At 39.8% G+C, this 20,169-nt stretch overlaps 1 protein-coding gene across 2 annotated transcripts in view; it reads left to right on the top strand.

The window, feature by feature from the left end:
• KCNIP4 (potassium voltage-gated channel interacting protein 4) overlaps positions 1–20,169 on the top strand; it is a 732,108-nt gene that overhangs the window by 321,749 nt on the left and 390,190 nt on the right. The window contains exon 1 of one of the 2 annotated variants that reach the window (XM_006095001.3): positions 9,673–9,772. The exons of the other annotated variant lie outside the window; for it this stretch is intronic. Within the exon in view, the coding sequence (XP_006095063.1) occupies positions 9,673–9,772 (100 nt within the window). Of the gene's footprint in view, positions 1–9,672; positions 9,773–20,169 lie in introns of those variants that run through there. 2 annotated transcript variants of the gene reach the window in all.

The following is a 20,169-nucleotide window of genomic DNA, read 5'->3' as shown; positions in this document are numbered from 1 at the left end:
TATAGTGGGGATGAATAGTGATGTTTGGAGACTTGACTTGGGGTGGTGAACACAATACAGTGCACAGATGATGTGTTGCAGAATTGTATGCCTAGAACCTGTCTACTTTTGTTAACTAGTGACACCCCAATAAATTAAAAAGGAAAAACAAACTACTTTGAAAACATAGAATGGAAACTTGTATCTATTCACCAGCAATTTAAAAATATCTTACTTCTTGGAGAAGAAAAACTTTCTAGAAAAGTTGGAGAAACTAATGGAGCTCCTGTCTGTCTTAACCATGTCGAGTTTAGAAAATGTGCGACTCTCGGCTAGTTTTGAATAAGCTGGGGACATGTCTTCCTGGAGGCCGTGTTACCTGCTGGGTGAGAGTGTGTGAGCGGATGAATGCAGTGTTTCTCATGGTGTGGTCCAGAGAAGTCCTGCTTTGGAATATTTGATAAAAATGGAGCTTCATAGGCTCTCCTCAAGACCCACTAAATCAAAATCTTTGGGGAAGGTCTAAAGATTCATTTCTCAAATCTCTAGGTAAGTCTAATGCACACTAAATTTTCAGCACCACTAGGAGAGACATAGGGACTTATTTTACATATGCATTTATGTAAAAAAGTTAAGAGTTCTCTGTTCTTTCTTGCCAGTGCTGGATGATACTGCTTTTATTTATAACCTCACCCCATTTATCTTTAATCCCGTAAGGATGCACTGAAGTAGCTTCAAAGTGTTTCTGAGTCACTGCCTATTGTTTCTCCATTTACTCCCTTTACCCACCAAGCAGGTTGCCTTTGCTATTCATCCTGAGGACAAGGTTGCCTGGTGAAGCCTGGTATAGTGTTGCGTTCTTATCATGGGGGATGCTCTACTCAAAGAAGGTTGAGTGTGATTCAGTGGTGGCTGATGAGACTGATGGAGCAATGGAATATGTCCTTGAATGTGAGACTCTGAAAACCAGTTGAACCTGAGTAGAGTCCACAGTCTGAAGCGACACTGACACCTCATTGTGTCTGCCTACCCTGTGAATGTTCCAGAATGGAATGTGACTAAGATGTTCTCAAAAAACCAATGCCCAGGGAAATTATTTCAATGGTATTTAAAATTCTTTCCTTTGCAACAGGGATACCTAGATTTGCATTTTTCATAAGAAGAGCAATTTAAAATTAAGTCATTAAAGTGAATGAATTTTCTTATATTCTTTGTGGCGAAGATGGTGGTAAACTTTGTGGATGTGAGCAATGTGTTTTCTTCAGATTCCCAATGTAATTGAAGATACCCTACTCCTTCCTATCCAAGAGGTGGCTGGGAATAATAATAGTATTTAGCTAATGGACTAGTTCCAGAGATTTATCTATATAATTTATGTAAAGCAATTAGAACAGTGTGTGATGTGTAGCAAGGGCTCAATAAGTAATAACAATAATAGGTACCATTTATTGAGCATTTACAATGTGACAGCCTCTGTTCTAAGTGCTTTTCGTGAATCATCTCAGCAATTTTCTCAAAATCATGAAGCTCTGAAATAGGAGATTGAAGATTTGAACCCAAGCATGCTCCTAGCCTCTTCATTGTCTGCCACTTGCATAATAAATGTGGGTCCTTATTTCTTCCCATTATTATGGAAACACAGTTTTTCACTTGATGCCTTACTGCTTGGTTTTATTTTGAAATTCATTTTGAAGGGCCAAAATATTCTTCCTATTTTCTCAATCAGAGGATGTAGCCAGGCTTCTACTTGGATTGAGTGGCTGCTAAAGGAGGGGAATGAGTTAGAGGCAGGCACCTGATGCTCATTTTGTGTCAGAATGAGAGATGGAGGGAAGAGACTTCATGGGGGCTTCGGGGCAAGTGATAGGGCTGGGTTTGAGTGTTTTCCAGGTGCTGGCAGAATTCTCGGGCTAGACTAGTCTTATTTTCCACTGGTCATGTAATGCAGACTGCTCTTGCTATGAAAAAAAAATGCCACCAAATATGTATGGTTCCATTCTCCTACTTTCCACTGCCACTCAGCCTGAGTGGGATCTCCCACTCTCATGGTATTTTCCATGCTCCCTCAAAGGCTTTTTTTGGCAGATGTTGCTATGGATGGCAGTGGTTTGCAATTATATGTAAAGCACTATCTGATCAAGATTTATGGAGTCAGACCTGAGTTTACATCTTGGATTGGATATTTTCAGGTGTGGTCAGTCCACTAACCCTCAGTTCTTCAATTTCCCCTTGTTCAATGCATAGGTGGCTGATGAGACTGATAATGGTGCCTGTCTCATAGGGCTTATGGCAGGATGCAATAAAAGAATACAAATATTCTTAGTTCACTAATCTGTCAACCAATAATTATCCTACAAATATTAGCTGTTATCATCAAAATGTTTTAACAGATTTTAAGCTTTATAAATCCTTGAGATAGGGTTTTTATCACCCATACCACCTTGTATAGAACCTGGACCATAAATCTAACAAAGGAATAAATGAAAAATAATCAGAAATAAATAAATGTAATTTTAGTTGGTTTTTATTTTAGACCAGACCAACTAATTAAGGCTCTGAGACTGAGGGAGGAGAGAGCTCTCTAGCCCATCCCCTTCACCTTCCTCACCCCCTTTAATGCCATCACAGATCTGGAATCAAAAAGACATGAATAACTAGAATCTCTTTGCACCCTGTCTCAGTTCATCAAAGGGCAGCCTCACCTCTCATTTTAGAAGAAAACACTGGTTTTTTTCTTCCAAAGGCCATATTGCTGAAAACAAAGTAGAAATGGGTTTACTCCTGCCAGTAACTGGTGATTTTGAATAAGCTTTACTTTAGTAATAAGCTCTAAAATGCAAGAGTAAGAGTGTCTGTAAGCCAAGAAAGACTTATGTGACTGCAGAGCCTAGGTGACTCCCCAAAGTTACTTGGTTGGACCTTCTTTAATTTTTTAAATTATGGACCTTCTTTAATTTTTTAAATTTTATATATATATATTTTTTACTAGAGGCTCAGTGCATGCATTCGTGCACTGGTGGGGTCCCTCAGCCTGGTCTGTGGCCTCTTGCAATCCGGGACCCCTTGGAGGATGTCAGAGAGCCAGTTTCGGCCTGATCCCTGAAGGCCAGGCCGAGGAATCCCACTGGTACAAGAATCCATGCAATGGGCCTCTAGTGTGCATATAAGATCTTTGGTTAATCTCTTTTCACCCCCCCACCCCCAATTCCCTCTGAGATTCATCAGTCTGTTTCCATGCCTGTGGTTTCTGCTCCTGCATTGACTGCCTGCCTCCTGGTGGTCAGTGGCATCATAGCTACCGGGCGGTTGGCTGGTAGGCTGGTCAGAATGATCAGCCGGTTGCTTAGGCTTTTATATATATAGATTGATTTCGGAGAGGAAGGGAAAGGGAGAGAGAGATAGAAACATCAATGATGAAAGAGAATCATTGATAAGCTGCCTCTTGCACACTCTGTACTGGGAACCAAGCCACGACTCAGGCATTTGCCCAGACTGGGAATCAAACTGTGACCTCCTGGTTTACAGGTAGATGCTCATTCACTGAGCCACACTGGCCAGGCTGGACCATCTTTTAAACAGTAACACCTGGCAATCTGGCCACTGTTAAGTCCTTCACAGGGGAATTTCCCTGGCAGTCAGTGTGCAGCTAACTGGCTCCTGATGCTTTGGGACATGGGTAATTTACTAACTCTTCCCAAGCCCCCATTTTTTCATCTGTAAAATGAGAACGTCAATCTTTACCTTCTTCAAAGAGTGGCTGTGATGATGGGACAGCTGGTGTCCTTAGCCCAATGCTTGGCGAAATATGTACTCTGGGAAGCCCAGGTATCATTTACAAATGCTATAGCACATAATCCTCACAACACTCTCAGGAAGGTATAATGGCCCCATTTTGAAAACCAGCAAACAGAGGTTTAGGAAGTTCAAGTAATCTGAAGGAGGTCAGAGATCTAGTCTCTTCTTTCTATCAGTCACTCTAGTATTTGTCTTTTTAAAGGAATGCCAGGGTCTATAGCAGCCGTGGGCAAACTACGGCCCGCGGGCCAGATCCGGCCCATTTGAAATGAATAAAACTAAAAAAAAAAAAAAAAAGACTGTACCCTTTTATGTAATGATGTTTACTTTGAATTTATGTTAGTTCACACAAACACTCCATCCATGCTTTTGTTCGGCCCTCCGGTCCAGTTTAAGAACCCATTGTGGCCCTCTAGTCAAAAAGTTTTCCCACCCCTGGTCTATAGGGTGGAAAAACATCAGATTAATGCTTTAATTTGATTCTAAACTATGGCTGAAAGCTAAGCGTTATTGACAAAGCCACTCTGCCTATTTAGACTACAATGGTCTTTCAGAGGAAAATCAAAGGGTAGGCATGGGTGTTCTCCAGGGTCCTTCTCATCCTCCTCACCGGTGGTGTTCAGGCATTTTGGACAGGGAGACCCGCCCTGATGCCTTGTGTTGCTTTTCTTGGTGGCATCAGCAACTACAAATTACACTCACATTAAACTCTGAGAGAAGAATATGACCACCACGTTCCAGTGGGGAGTGCTCAGGGCTCACCATAAAGAGAGGTGTCAGGATCACCTGTGCTGCTGTGCTGGCTTCCTCCACACAGGCCTCCAAAGAAAGGGGACAGAGACCTCACCAGGGTCCACAGGCAGACGGGGCACTTTAGATAACAAGGAGCGAGGTCCTGGCAGATGAGTGAGAGAGCGGTTGGCTTTGTAGGCTAGGTGACAGTATCAGTTTCATTTTCATGTAATTGCTAGTCACTGCCTTTTATGTGCCAGGCACTATTCTAAGTTCAAGGCTATCCCAGTGAACAATATAGGTAAAAATCTTTGTTTTCATAGGCAGGAGGTTATATTCTAACAGGAGAAGATATCAGACAAATGAGTCAATAAATCTACATGCCGGGTGGTGACAGTGCTTTGGAGGAAAGTGGCACTTGCTCAGAGGGGTGGTGACTCCAGGGTCCCGGGAAGGGGTGGTGTTCGACACAGCGCAGTGAGCAACGGCCTCGCTGTGATGGGGATTTTGGAGCCGAGACCGACCTAAAATCGCTTATTGATTTTAGGAAATGAGTGATCTGGAAATAAGCCTCCCAATAAAGGGAACAACAAGGGAAAAGCTTAGAAGGTAAACCATCAGAAAGGAAGCCCCTCAGGCCCTGGGAAGGACCGTTCAGCTCCAAGGGAACCCATAGTGTAACATCCAGACGCAGTGGAAAGACCTCACTCTGGGCTTTTCACTAGCAACATGCCTACATCCAGTTCTCAAACAGCAACATCAAATTTGTTTTAATAAAAATTGTGCACAGTATACTTTATATGTATTTACATAGTGAAATGTTTACTATATACAAGCTAATTAACATATCCAGCCCCTCACATAGTTACCTTTTTTTGGTCATGAGAGCACCAGAAATCTATCTTAGCAAATTTCAAGCATACACTATCATATTATTGACTACAGTCAGCATGTTCCATTTTAAATCTCTAGAACTTATTCATCCTACATAACCACAGCTTTGCAGACTTTGACCAACGTTTCTCCATTTATCCCACCTTTCTGCCCTTTAAACCACCATTCTACTCTCTGCATCTATGAATTTAACTTTTTATTAGATTTGACATATAAGTGAGATCATGCAATATTTTTCTCTTTGTGTCTGGCTTATTTCCCTTAGCATTATGCCCTGCAGGTTCATCCATATTGTCACAAGTGGCAGGATCACTTTCTTTTTAAAAATATATTTTTCAGAGAGGAAGAGAGAGAGAGAGAAACATCAATGATGAGAGAGAATCATTGATCAGTTGCCTCCTACACGCCCCCTACTGGGGATTGAGCTCACTACCCAGGCATGTGTCCTTGACTGGAATCAAACCCTTGAGTCTGCAGGCCAATGTTCTATCCACTGAGCCAAACCAGCTAGGGCAGGATCACCTTCTTTTTAAAGGCTGAATAATATTCGAGTGTGTGTGTGTGTGTGTGTGTGTGCATGTGTGTGTTTCTTTCTTCATTCACCCATCAACTGGTTGTTTCCATACCTTTACTATTGTGAGTAATGATGTAATAAACATAAAAGGGCACATATCTCTTTGAAGTACTGATTTCATGTCCTTTTTGGATATATACCCAGAAGAGGGTTTGCTGAATTATAAGGTAATTCTCTTTAAAAATTTTTGAGGAAACTTCACACTGTTTTCCATAATGGTGGCACTAATTTAGATTCTCATTGACAGTTCATAAAAGTTTCCTCTCATCTACATTCTCCCCAACATTTATCTTTTATCTTTTTTATTAAATTTTTGGGGATGACATTGGTTAATAAGATTAAGTAGGTTTCAAGTGTACAATTCTATGATGTATGATCTTCATAATTGCATTGTGTGCCCACCACCCAAAGTCAAATCATCCTTTGTCAAATAGCAATTTTAATAGGGATGAGGTGATATCTCATTGTAATTTTGACTTACATTTCCCTGATGATTAATGATGTTGAACAACTTTTCATCTACATGTTGGCCCTTTTTCTGTCTTCTTGGAAAAAGTTTACTCATGACCTTTGACCATTTTTAAATCAAGTTACTTGATTTTGTGCTATGGACTTGTATGACTTCCTTATATATTTTGGATATTAACCTCTAATCAGATGTATAATTTGAAAATATTTTATCTCATTCTATAGACTGCAGTTTTATTTTGTTGACTGTTTCCTTAGCTCAGCAGAAGCTTCTTAGTTTGATGTAGTCCAACTTGTTTATTTTTGCTTTGGTTGCTATGACATCAATTTTAAATGTGAATACAAAGGACCGATCATTGACTTTCATTTATGGGGCAAGTTCAAGGACTCCCTTAGAGTAGAAAAACGAAAAGAATCCCTTCTGGAGACCAGAGGTTGATGTGCATTTAGGCATTAATAATCTTGTGAGTAAGCGGGCAGGAAGATCCATGAATTTAATTAACTACTAGTTTGGAATTTTCTCATGTTGCAAAGTTACAGGGGTTAATGGATTAATTAGAATGTCACAAAGCAGTTTGGGAGGATCATTTTGGTCATAAACTTCATCCCTGGACTGATAAGCATTTATGCCAGCGTTTGGAGATTTAATTTCACTTAAGCTGTGTGGATTAATGGGAAGAAGAATGGGTTTTGAGTTGAACAGGTGTTTGATTCTTGATCCCATCACTCACTCACCAGCAGCAGGAACTTGAGGTTACTTGTTAAACTCTCTGAGGCTTAGTGTTTCCCTGTAAATCTTACCTAATTATACCGACTTTCAGAGAGGCATAAAGGAAAAGCAATGTACGTAAAACATCTGGTATGTGGTAATTACTTAATTAACAGTGACTTGTTATCCAACAAGTGTGTATACCATAGATCTGCGAAGTATAATGTGCCCTCCATGGAGACACGTGGGGAACATAAAAGAAAGGAAGCCATGCTTTCTGCCTTCTAGAATATAATCCTTAAGTGTGAATAATTGTACCCACGTAGCTTTAACATAATGTATCATAAGAGAAAAAAATTACTATTTAAAAAAAGGAGAGATTTTTCTCCAATTCTGGTTGGAGAAGTTTCATGAACCCGTTTTAGAAACTTATGAGGCAGATATGGTGTGGAAGGGCTTTTTCAAGTAGATACAGTGCTTTGAACAGTGCCTGGGGATGCACAAGGTAAGGAATGAGTTTGTGGGAAGGAAGCTGAGCTGTCAGATAGAGTGCATGGACAGAAGCAGGGCCGATGAGGTACAACCCTCAAGCTGACGTCAGATGATGGAGAAACTAGGATACTTGCTGAAAGGGACTTTGATTTTATTCAGTAGGGACATAGGGAGCCATGGAAAGTTTTTGATTAAGGGAATGACAATATGAGAGCTGCATCTCAGAATAATTACTCTGGTAACTGTGTGGAATCAGTACAGCACAGAGAGACTTGTAAAAACACGAGAGCTAGACCTGGCTGAGTTGCTTAGTTGGTTGGAGCGTCGTCTCATATACCAAAAGGTTGTGGTTTGATTCCTGGTCAAGGCACAAACCTAGCTTGTTGGTTCAATCCCCTGTTGGGGCACATATGGAAGGCAAACAATGGAATTTTTCTCTCACATCAGTGTTTCTCTCTCTCCCTCTCTTCCTTCCCCTCTTTAAAACATATCCTCAGGTGAAGAAAAAAAAAAAAGCTATTAGTGAGAACTCATTCTGTTCTGAAAGTATTACTCAATTACCTCAACAGTCCAATGAGCTAAGTGCTATTATCATGCCCCTTTTACCGATGAGGACGTTAAGTCATGGAGATGTTGAGTAACTTTCCCAAGGTCAAACAGCTCATAAGAAGTCCTAGACCTGAATCCAGGCCTCCTAGCTCTGGAGTCATACTCAGAAACATTACACTGCCCTACCTCGAAAGCCAAGCAGACATTAGGGATGCCTGCATTGTAGCCTGCACTGCTTTTGCCTGGTCTTTCTCCCTCTTTCTTGGTCCGCAGTTTGCTCATCCATGAAATTAGACACTTGAATTGGCTTTCTGAGATGCTTTGTAAGACTTTTTTTTTTAATTCTGTATTTTAATGTGGGGCTGATCTATTTGGGCAGTAATGAGGGGGGAGGGGGGCGGGAGGTGGTGTGAATGATTGTGCAAGATAGAGACAGAAACTCCAAACAAAGTTTTGTTTTTGATTCTTTTTTTCCTTCAAAAATTTTCTCTGGCTCCAAATTTACTTAAATCAAACATTTTTTTTGAAAGCATAGGAGGTACACACTATAAAAAGAAAGTATATATTTTGGTGTATGGAATGGAAATGAATTAATGCCTAAGCTTCTAAGTTTTACAAATATTAAGAATCCTTATTAGTGTATTATACCTGTCCTTTGAAACTGTACGATAGTAACTCTTCAAACCAGAATATTAGTTCTCAATGACTGTGCCCTAGGATAAGGCAACTCCTTGAAAAGAAGGAGGTCAGTATGCACTACTCCCTTAAGCCTCATTTATGTCTCTCTCTGCTCACCTAGTGGGGACAAAATACACAGTTCGCTTTTCCTGACTAGTAACCAGTGTTTCTGAAGCAGCTGAATTCAAGCTGATACTCCGCCCCTCGGCGTTTTCAGGTTTATTCCAAGACCCATGCTCTGGTCCCTGTCTGCAGCAGGAGTCCAGCCTTGGTTAGTTTCCGTTTCCAAGGCAACTGAGCAGCTCAACAAAGCCACCAGCAGCACGGGCAGGGGCTCGCTGGACCGGGGGCCACCCAGCCATCACTGCCACACGTCCTGTTTCCTGGAGACCTTCTGGTGACCTCCGGGTCTTCGGGTGATCTGCGTGTTACTTCATGCGTGGCTGTCTCTCTTTGTAAGAGTGACAACCCCCAGCAAGCAAATAATTCCGACAGGCTGACTATCCGGCTGCTACTTCTGGCCTCTGCTACTGTAGACAGGATGAATGCATTTTCTCTCATTCACGCCTTTTCTCTCAGCCTCTCCATCTCATCACCTCTTCTCTCTCTCTCTCTCTCTCTCTCTCTCTCTCTCTCTCTCTCTCTCTCCCATCTCTCTCTCTGCTCTCTCTCTGCTCTCCGGCTCTCCTCCTCCCCTATTCCTCTGGCAGTAGCCTCTTAATGTAGTTTAATGGCTTTACAAAGAAAGCCAGGCAGACAGGCACTTCTCACTGGCTGCTATCGGACCATGACCTAGCTGACCATGAACTTGGAAGGGCTTGAAATGATAGCAGTTCTGATCGTCATTGTGCTTTTTGTTAAATTATTGGAACAGTTTGGGCTGATTGAAGCAGGTTTAGAAGGTAAGGGAGTGCTTTTTAGTGACTTCTAAAAATTTTCTGTTTTGCAATAAAAATTTCTTAAGGCGCCTGAAAGGAAATCCGAGAAATGTAACTCTGGGAGGGACTAAAGAGAGGCAAGTTGTTCAATGTAGAAACGATGAATAAGATGAACTTTTTGTAAGTTTCAATGTTTTCACAGCAAAAGAATGTTAAAACTATAAGCAACACTTTGAATTGAAATGTTAGAACCAAAACTGAGGAAATGAAAGGTTTTTAACTGGTGTGTCTGCTTATATTGAGGGCATTTAATTCATACTGATGTTAGGTTATTGTATTTCCCCCCACTTTTATTATACCAGCACATTTTGCATGGATATGCTGTGAGGTTCATCTGTTTGTTGCTATGCAAATGCATTTGTCAAATGGAAATGGATATACATTTATTATAATGTCTGTGGTTTCAGATTGGAGCCTAAGAATGACAGGCTTTGTATAAGGTTGTCTTGAGACGTATTGATAATATTACTTCCGTTACATCCCCGTGGAGAGTTTATGGGGCAGAGTCCCCAACTCATGAGACTGACCTTAGCATAGAATCCAAATAGCAAATTGTTTTGTTTCCAGTGTTGCTGTTTATGTTTGTCACAGGCTCATTTTCTTATTCTCCTTAACAATCACCTTTTGCTTTAAAAACACACGATGTGTGCTTGCCTGTATCTGCTCCTGAATTAAAGGCTTCTTGGAAAATCTGAGTAAATTGGGATTCTTGCTTTGTGACTGCTCCGAACACACTCGGGAGTGCGTCTGCATACAGCCAGTGATTGTTTCTCTGAAGTTGTCAGAGCAATTTTTAAACGCACCCCTAGGTGATGTTTGGCGTGGTGATGCTTTGCTGTTCTTCTTGCTTTAAATGTGAAACTTGAGTAAAAATGCAAATGCATATGTTATAAATGTTTTACATCCATAACTGATGCAGCCCCGCAGAGGCGGACTGCCACATGGGGCATGAATAAGACTGCATTTACACATAGCAAACAGCAAATTATAGTAAGTGTGCCACTCCGATGTAGGTTACCAGGAACCTACCTCTGTAACTCACTGTGGGGAGGGATGGTGGGAGGCAGGGCTGGTTAAAGTAGTGTTAAGTTTGCAGAATGCTTTGGGTAGCCCTGTTAGATGAAAATATTTGTAGTTCTAAAAAGAGGGAAAAAATAAATTCTGGAAGTGGTGACTGCTCTTTAAAAATGTTATCTCATGCATTGTCATGACACCAGAAACTTGGTTTGGCGTCTCTGTTGATCTGTGAGTGTCATTTTACCTGGCAGATGGGAGTAGGACCTCCCGTGTCAATGTACCAAGGTTTATTTTCTGAGACGACAGGTACATGGAGTCTAGTCAGTATCCCCAGCTACGCTGAGGGAGTTGATTTATCTAATTTCATGGACGCCATGTGGTCATCCTTTAAACTCTTTTGTGAGGGCTTTTATTCTGGGTTTTGTGATGAAACCTACTCTAGTATTGGTTTTGTCTCAGGAGCAAAAACATTTACTTTCCCAGATGAGAGCGTGGGTTTCCCTCCTCTAAGGCTACTAACCTTTATGATGTTTTCTTTTTTCCTTTTTCTTATTACTTGTACTTCAAACTGTACTGATTTGTATGAACAGTTTCTAGCTTGTGTTTTATAGTTTACTACATCAGCAATTTCCAGGCCAGTGTCATACTAATAATGCTATGGAGAGAATGCGTGTTCTCTCTTAGAAACTTCAACATCAATGCATAGCTGGTTTCCAGTGTTTTTAGAAAGGGTCTTTATAGGATGCGATGTTGATAATCAGTTTAAGGAGAAATTATGTTTAATGTGTAAATGCTGACGGAGACAGAGAGCAAAGTGCTTTCCGTCTTGAAGTTTGTGAAAGACTCATTTCCAGAGTGAACGCTCGCGTCAGAAAACCTTCAAAACTAGATTAACGTTGGCCACGTGCTTTGCTTACTGGGGATTCAAAGCAAAGGGACAGACTACACTGTTGTAGTTCATTGTACATAGTTTGAATCTGTAAATGCGAATGCGCACAACTATAAGTTGTAGCCTGATTGTAATGAATGAAAAGGATAAACATTTCCTATCAAAATAGCAGCCTCATGGTTTTTCTGAAGCTTTTCTTAAAAACAAACTCTGATGCTCATTCTATTCAGATTTCTTTTCCCATAGGTCTTCCCTTCCTCCCCCACCATCTTACATACCTAAGTTGGGGATAATAATTTCTTCCACCTTACTTATTTGTCTGCTCAAGTGTCCTAGTAAAGAAATTTGGTTATTAAGTGGGAAAATTTGGACCTAGATTAAAGCCCTATAAGAGTGGCTTTGAAATTTTTTTTTCTAAACAATTAAACACTTTGCATCTAAACTTAAAATTGTTTTGCAGTGTAGTTATCATTCGAATATACAACACTATGTTTACAAAATGTAGTTATTATCTAAATATGTATAGAACAAATGCAGTTCAAAGTAAATTAATAGCTTTAAAGTCTGGAATTTTTGTTTGCTTATCTTTGAGTACTTTGAGCTCCCGTGCTTTTTTTGTTATTGTTGTGGTGGTAGTTATTAATCCTCACTCAAGGATATTTTTCCATTTATTTTTAGAGAGAGTGGAAGGGAAGGGGAAAACAGAGAGAGAGAAACATTGATATGAGAGAGACACGTTGATTGGTTGCCTCCTGCATGCCCCCCCACCAGGGCCAGGGTAGAGTCTGCAACCGAGGTATATGCTCTTGGCCAGAATCGAACCCGGGAACCTTCAGTCTGTGGGCTAATGCTCAATCTACTGAGCCAAACCAGCTAGGTCTGAACTCCCATCTTTGCAGAAAACTGAGAAGGGGGTCCTGGATGTCCAGGTTCCTTTTGTTCTAGATTAGGTCTGATCTGCATAAACACATAATGCTACACACAGATCCATGGCATATATGTTTAAACAAAAAGTAGCAGAGTTAAACATGAGAAAATAAAAACAGTAGTAGGAGTACAGATTCTTACCCCCCTTCTGCCACTCTCTTACTTTCTAAGCTCAGTAAGCCACTGTACTTCTTTAGAGTCTACAATGAGAAAACTGGACTTGATAATCTCCATGGAACTTTCCATTTAAAAAAAAGTCTAGGAAAAATCAGACAATGAAAGCTTGATGACTTATATAACACATACCCTTTCTTATGAAATAGGTATCAATGGCCTATTTTGGAGTTGATATGCAGTGCAGCTATTGGACTAATCTCTCCTCCTATCCCATTGTGGGATAATTCATCATATCTCAGAAAGATTTTCATTGTATTTCAAGAGAATAGAAAAATGTCCTTTCCTACAGCTCTAGGATTTGACATTTGGGGCTGCTATTTGAGGCATCCTTGTGCTATAGTTTGTCAAAACTTACATGGGGCTCCAATAACAGATAAACACATCATGTTATAGTTCAATAACATTTCAAAGTTCAGTTGTTTTGAGTTTTTGGTGGTTTGTTCTTTGGTTGTTTTTTTGTGTTTATTTTTGTTGTAATTTAGTTAAACTTCAATCTGTTTTCTTTTTAAGAAAATAATCTTAGCAGGTCAATATGAATGCAAATAACAGTTTGAACTTGAGCAAAGTTTTGAAGGTAATGTGTGATGCCCGTGCTTTGAATTCCCAGGCTGCTTCTGCCTAGTGAGGGGTGTAGGAAGCTTCAGAGTTATGCTGGTTTGGAATACTAAAACCTCGCAACAGTAAATTGCTGCTTTTCCAGCTATAAAAATGAAAGTGGTGTTTGGTTAACGCATTCCGGGGAAAAATTGAATGAAAAATTTAATAGCAAAGCTATTTCATTATTTCTATATGCAACACTGGGCTGTAAAAATATCTACTTTTCATCCAAGTATGGTTTAAATCACGCTGAAATAGTTACTGAATTAAGAAAGAACCATCCTTCTCCTTACTACTAATCATGGTAAAAGGCAAAAATTTACAAAAGTACAGTAATACCCATGACTTGAAAAAGAATCACTTTTATTGGCATTTGCTTTTGATAAAAAAGACAAGATGAAATCAACTGATAATCTAAGTCCTTTATACATTATGCATTACAATTACTTTGTATTTATTTAGCTCACTTTATTTAGAATATATCTTATAATACTATAATGCAAGCTTCCTGGAGCGTTCTAAACAAGGTATCGTCCATATACACGGAGATGGATTTTGGAACACAATTTCTTAATTCTCCTGTTCCATTGACATAAGTGTGGAAGTGTTGAGTCTGTAAATAAATTGGGCCAACTGGAAAACAGTACTGTGTCCATTACATTATGCTTATTTTTATTTATTTTATGAAATGTTTTTATTGACTTTACAGATGGAGGGAAAGGAAGAGGGAAAGAGAGAGAGAGAGAATGAAACATTAATGAATGAAAAACAGATCTGCTGCCTCCTGCACAACCCCTACTGGGGATTGAGCCTGCAACTGGGGCATGTGCCCTGACAGGAAATCTAACCTATGACCTCTCGGTGCATGGGGTGATACCCAGCCAACTGAGCCACACCAGTCAGGCCTATTCCATGATGTTTAATGAGGACCATGGGACTGGAGATGACTGGAAGGGAGCTGTTATGTGATCTCAAAAAGCTTTACTGAAAATAATAAAGTAGACTCTCTTTTAATTCTCCCATAACCCTACTGCCCCAAATACAATGGATGTGAAAGCTGCTGTGTATTTGAACTATCTGAAAGTCTTTCTAAACTGTAATGCTTAAGAAATATAAAAATAATTATGGTGATATTAATAAGCATAAATGCTCATACTGACATACTAATGGTACTTAGAAAATGTATGTATATTGTCTTTTACATTATCTAGGAATGGAATAAAGAGAATATATGATTTGCATTTATTTAGTGTTTTCTATAGTTAACATTTCCTTTCTTTCAAGAACATTAATGCCTAAAACTGGACAAAGGGACTATTGAAAGAAGTGGATTTAGTATGTTCAGAGATTACACTCAGAGAATCCAGTTATTTTGCTTAGATTCTCATTACAGCTTTTTCTCTTAATAATCATGTGATTTGGGGCTATACTTGGCCTTTATAATCCTTATTTTTAAATTCATAAAATGAAATAATAAGAAATAATATTAATGTCTTGCTTTATTGAAGATTACCCATATATGAGGTGTATTAAGCACAGTATATTATTACACTGTCTATTAAAGTGTTAAATATAGTTCAGTATTAGTATTAGTATAGCAATATCTTATTTAACCTTCACTACGGTTCTCTGGAGTAGGTACTATCATTCTGAGTTTAGAGATGAGAAAACTTAGACCTATGCAGGCTAAGTAACTTGGCTCACAGTTACTCAACCAGTAAGTCATAGAGCTGAAATTCAAACTCAGGCCATCAGACTCTGTATTCTCTACTGTAATTTTAATTGTCTATACCTTACAGCACAGTGGCTGTAGAAAATAATTTGGTAAAGGGGAGAAAGTTTTAGGTCAATTTTCCATTAACTCTTTCTACAATCCTTTCTGGACACATCCTATATTCGAAACACTCTCAATCACTGACATCCTATATAATAAAAGGCTAATATGCAAATTGACCAAAACTCTGAATGACCAGTTGCTATGACACGCACTGACCACCAGGGGGCAGACGTTCACCGCAGGAGCTGCCCCCTGGTGGTCAGTGCACTCAGCCAGAAGCCGGGCTCACCGAGGGAGAGCACAGAGGTGGTGGCAGTGCTAAGGAGCAGCAACCTAGGCTTCTGGCTGAGTGGCACTCCGGCAGGCTGACATCCCCTGAGGGGTCCCAGACTGCGAGAGGGCGCAGGCCAGGCTGAGGGACCCTCCACCCCAGTGATAAATGTTGTGCACTGGGCCTATAGTTGTTTAATAAGCATAAATGCTCATACTGACATACTAATGGTACTATTCTAAATAAATCATAAAAATCATAAAACCTCTATCTTCTTATAAATAGGCAAATCTTGTAACCTAAATGAGTCTTCAATATAGTCTCATCAAATCTAGTATAGTCTTTAGTTGAGCTCTGGTGTGAAAACTGAGAAGAAAGTAGACTCAGACTGAACCCAGTTTGTATCTGGTTTGCTTCTGGATGACAGGTAGACCTGCTAGAAATAGATGGGACAGAGAAGGGCTGGTGATTTTGGAGAAAATAGAAAAATCTACATAAGATGCTACCATGTAAAGATGAGACACTGCATCCAGGAAGGACCTTAATTGTGAAAGGGTCTGAGATTCATGGGGATGATTGATTACAGCATGGATGAACAAATGTAATACGATGATCAATATTAGAATAGGATTGTGGAGTAAGAGTATCCAGCCTTGATTTAAAGCATAACAGAAGCCTCAATGGGATTTTAGGCTTAATCAGGATGGTCATCACCAGAAAATACTTTCTCCAGTCTTTTTAAGGGGTATAAAGCAAGAAAGGACACAGAGCACAAGAAAGAGAGGAGAACTTACCTTAGTTGAGAATCTACTATAGGGCCAATGGGGTAAAAGGAGTGTTGCATTGCCATGCCCTGGAATGATGGTATCAGCTATGCACGACTAGAGGTGTTACTTCCATTTTATAGATGATAAACGGGAGGTTCTGAGAGATTAATAACTTGCTCAAGATCACAAGCAGACATAAGTGAAGGACTCTGGAGTAGTTCTAGTACCTTCATAGTGGCACTGATCCAAATGGCATTCAGAAGATAAGTATTCAAAATTAGGATAAAGTGTACACAGTAAAGAACAGCCTTGTCTAATATAAACATTTCCTACAGACTATCTCTATAAAAATATACGTTGTTGTGTTTTGGTGTTTTTTTTTTAACTTGACTGTTGTGTTTTACTTCTAGTTATGTGTAGAGGTGGTCTACATAAAAATACAGCTATGATAATGAGTCCCCAAACAATGAGGAAGGAGAAAAAAGAAAAAGATACATCTATAATTGACATAATTAGATTTCTGATTTATCAAGTCTGTAGAATAGAACATCCTTTAGCCATTACCAGCCCCCAATTGACCATTTTCAGAGAAGTAAACTGAGCCCCAGAGAGATGAAATGGCATTTTTTTGACAGAACTCTTCTCTGCAGAAGAAAAAAAAATCTGATGAAATATACTCAGAAAATAAACTTCAAACATAATCTAAGTTCCACAAAACATGTTTAGCTTTCCTTAGTTATTCTGCTAGTGGACCAGTCACTCTAAACTCTAAGGATTCTAAGACTTGGGTGATGGTAAGTTTGATGCTTTCTGGCTTAGCTTTATCTTTAGAGACAGGTGCTACTACAAAGAATACTTGTGCATAAATTGTGGTGTTTTCCATCTCAATGACTTGTCTGAATAAGTTAGTAATAGAGAGACATTACTACCTGACAGCCATTCAGTAGCCCAGTGGAGGAATTTCTGGAAAACCCAGGTTCAGTACCCAATAAATGCATACATAAATCACAAGGGCAGCTATTCTAAGTGCTCATCACTCTGATTATTAAAAGCAAAAAGGCAAGTCTCTCACGAACCTCACCACTTGCACCATTTCACAGAGGCCTAACCTGATGCCTCTGCTTGAAAGTCACCCCAAGGCTGTCAGAGGCAATTCTTTGAAAAGCGTTTGCACAGGTCAGGAGGCTCATCATCAAGATGAACCATGCTACTAAATCAATACCAATAGTGTGTTTCCATTTTCTTACAGAGACTATAGACTGTAGATGCTGAGAACACAGACTCTGAAACCATAATAATTACATTTAATAATAATTAAATGCCAGCTCTACTATATATTAGTTATATGACCTTGGGTAACATGAGTTAGCATTTGTCTAGGATATAACAAATGCTTTGTATATTTTGCCATTATGTCCAAGCACCATCATCTTTTTTCCAAAGAAAGGAGGCCACCACTCAATATCTGAAAACAAAAGCTGAATTCTTTGCCTGCTAAGCAAGTGAGAGCAGTACTTGTAGAATATACTGTTCGGGTGTGTATAGGGGCTTCCCGAAGTGTGCTTACTATACATGGAAAGTTGTCATTGTTTGATTGGGTTGGGTTTAAAATAGGTTCTGGTGTTACCTGTTACTATAATCAAAGAACAATCATTCATTTCCTTTCTTGCAACTATAGAGCAGGGACTTTTTTAATTTTCATGATGAACAATATTTAAGATTATTTATTGAGCAACTCTCATGTGTCAGCCACTGTTCTAGACACTGGGGAGGCAGCCATAAGCAGAGAAGAAACTTCTGTTCTTGCAGATTGATCTGCTAAATTTGGGGATACAGCTATAAATGCTACAAAAAGTGTACAGGAGACAGAATAGTTATAGTAGAATTAATTCATGCATTCACTTGGTAATTATGTGTACCTCTAGTGTGCTCCACACATTGTTCTTTGCACAGTAATGAGCACAACTCAAGTTCATGCAGAATGTATACTATTGGGGAAGATAAAAAGATAAACAAAGGAGTATTCAATCTGATATCTAATAGAGACAAGCATAAATTCTAGTAAGGAGACAGAAACGGGAGTGTTGTTTATAAATGGGTGGTAAGAAAAGACCTGTCTGAAGAGCTGATGTTTCTGCCAATAGTTGAAAGAAATGAATGTGGAAAACAGGAAAGTCTGGAACAAGAGTCTTCCAGGCAAAGGGACAACCAAGCACAAGAGCTTTGGGCACGAAGTGTGTTTCTTGTGTCCAAGTTACACCGGAAGGCCAGTGGAACTACCGCAGTGAGCTAGTGAGGGTAGTGGAGGAGCAGTGGAGGGTTGGCAAGGTCACAGCATGCAGGACCATTACAAAGACTGGGTTTTATTCTTTGTTTATGGTTTCAATGGGAAGCCATTGAAAAATTAAGATAGGAAGTCTCTATAAGTCCTTAATTCCAACTTTTTTTATAGGCCATGATAATCAGTTTTCACATGGTATCTGCCTACCTACCACAATATTATCATGAGGTCTACTTCTAGACATTTCTTTGTTATGCCCCAGACAACTCCCAGGATATTGATTCATTGTCTTTTTTTCTCCCATTTTATTTTATTTTTAAACTTTATTGTTGAAAGTATTACATATGTCCCCTTTTTTCTGCATTGACTCATTCTAGCTTGCCCCCACCCCTGGCCTTCACCACACTGTTGTCTGTGTCCATGGGTTATGCATAGGTACATACAAGTTCTTGGGTTAATTTCTTCCCACCTACCTGCCTTCCCTCTGAGATTCAACAATCTGTTCCATGCTTCTATGTCTCTGAATCTGTTTTGTCAGACCTCTGTTGCCTGGAAAAACTACTTGTAATTCTCATGCCCAATCTTGAGCATATGTTCAGGATAATACATTCATTTCTCTTTGTTAAGCTAGATTTGCCTTTGCACCTGTCCTATAGGGTGAGCAAGTCTAGTCTTCATCTCCTTACCAAGATGCTTCAAGATCCTGTCATTGCATCTGTAGGACTAATTTAAATTGTCTTTATTGGGTCGGCATTTAAAAAAAAACACAAATAATATTCTTTGAACACCTGCCATAGGGAGAGTATGATGACAGTGGAGACAAAAGGCAAATTTCACGAAAAAGAAAGTCACGTTGTTTTCCTTTGAGTAACTTCTCCTTCCCCACATATTAGCTTCAAAGATAAATATTCAAATTGTATGTATTCCAAATTGAGATGAGAATAATACCTTTATAGTCAAGATATTTATACTAACACATTTTTGGGAAGTAGCAAGAATCATAGAGACTGTAGTCTAACTCCCTCATTTTATGAGTAAATTGAGGCCGAGGGAGGTTAATTGACTTATTAGATGTGACAAAACTAAGTGGTACCATTAGATACATAATGATTACATCATCTATGGTAGAGTGATAAATCCTAGGAGAGGGGCTAATAATTTTACATATTTATGGTATCCAAAATAAAACAGTGTAAGAATAATCTTATTAGCCATAATTACAGGAATTCTGGCTCTGTATTTAGTTAAGGATATATTATGAACCTTTTCCCCTCACATTGCTATTTTATAGTTTTATTGGTTTACTAGAGGCCCAATGCATGAAGATTCATGCAAGAATAGGCCTGCCTTCCCCTGGCTGCCGTCACCGGCTTCCCTCCATCACCTGGAATCCGGGCCTTCACTCCGGCTGAAGCTGCCTTCACTCTGGCCCTGCCGCCCTCCTGTAGCTCCCTCCACCCCTCGCCCCTGCCCCCACCCCCATAGCAGGTGTCCCATCCTGCCCCGGCCGCTCGGTGCCTGTGTACGCGCTGCCCAGAGGCCCTAAGTGGCTGGGGCAGGGCGATACACCTGCTTTGTCGCTGTGGCGACGACGCAAGCGGCCCGGCCACACCATCTTTGACATGTCAATTTGCATATTCCCTCCTTATTGGCTGTGG

Source organism: Myotis lucifugus, unplaced genomic scaffold, assembly GCF_000147115.1.
Source record: "Myotis lucifugus unplaced genomic scaffold, Myoluc2.0 scaffold_147, whole genome shotgun sequence".
NCBI classification, from domain to species: Eukaryota; Metazoa; Chordata; class Mammalia; order Chiroptera; family Vespertilionidae; genus Myotis; species Myotis lucifugus.
This window is presented reverse-complemented; position numbering and strand designations above follow the sequence as displayed.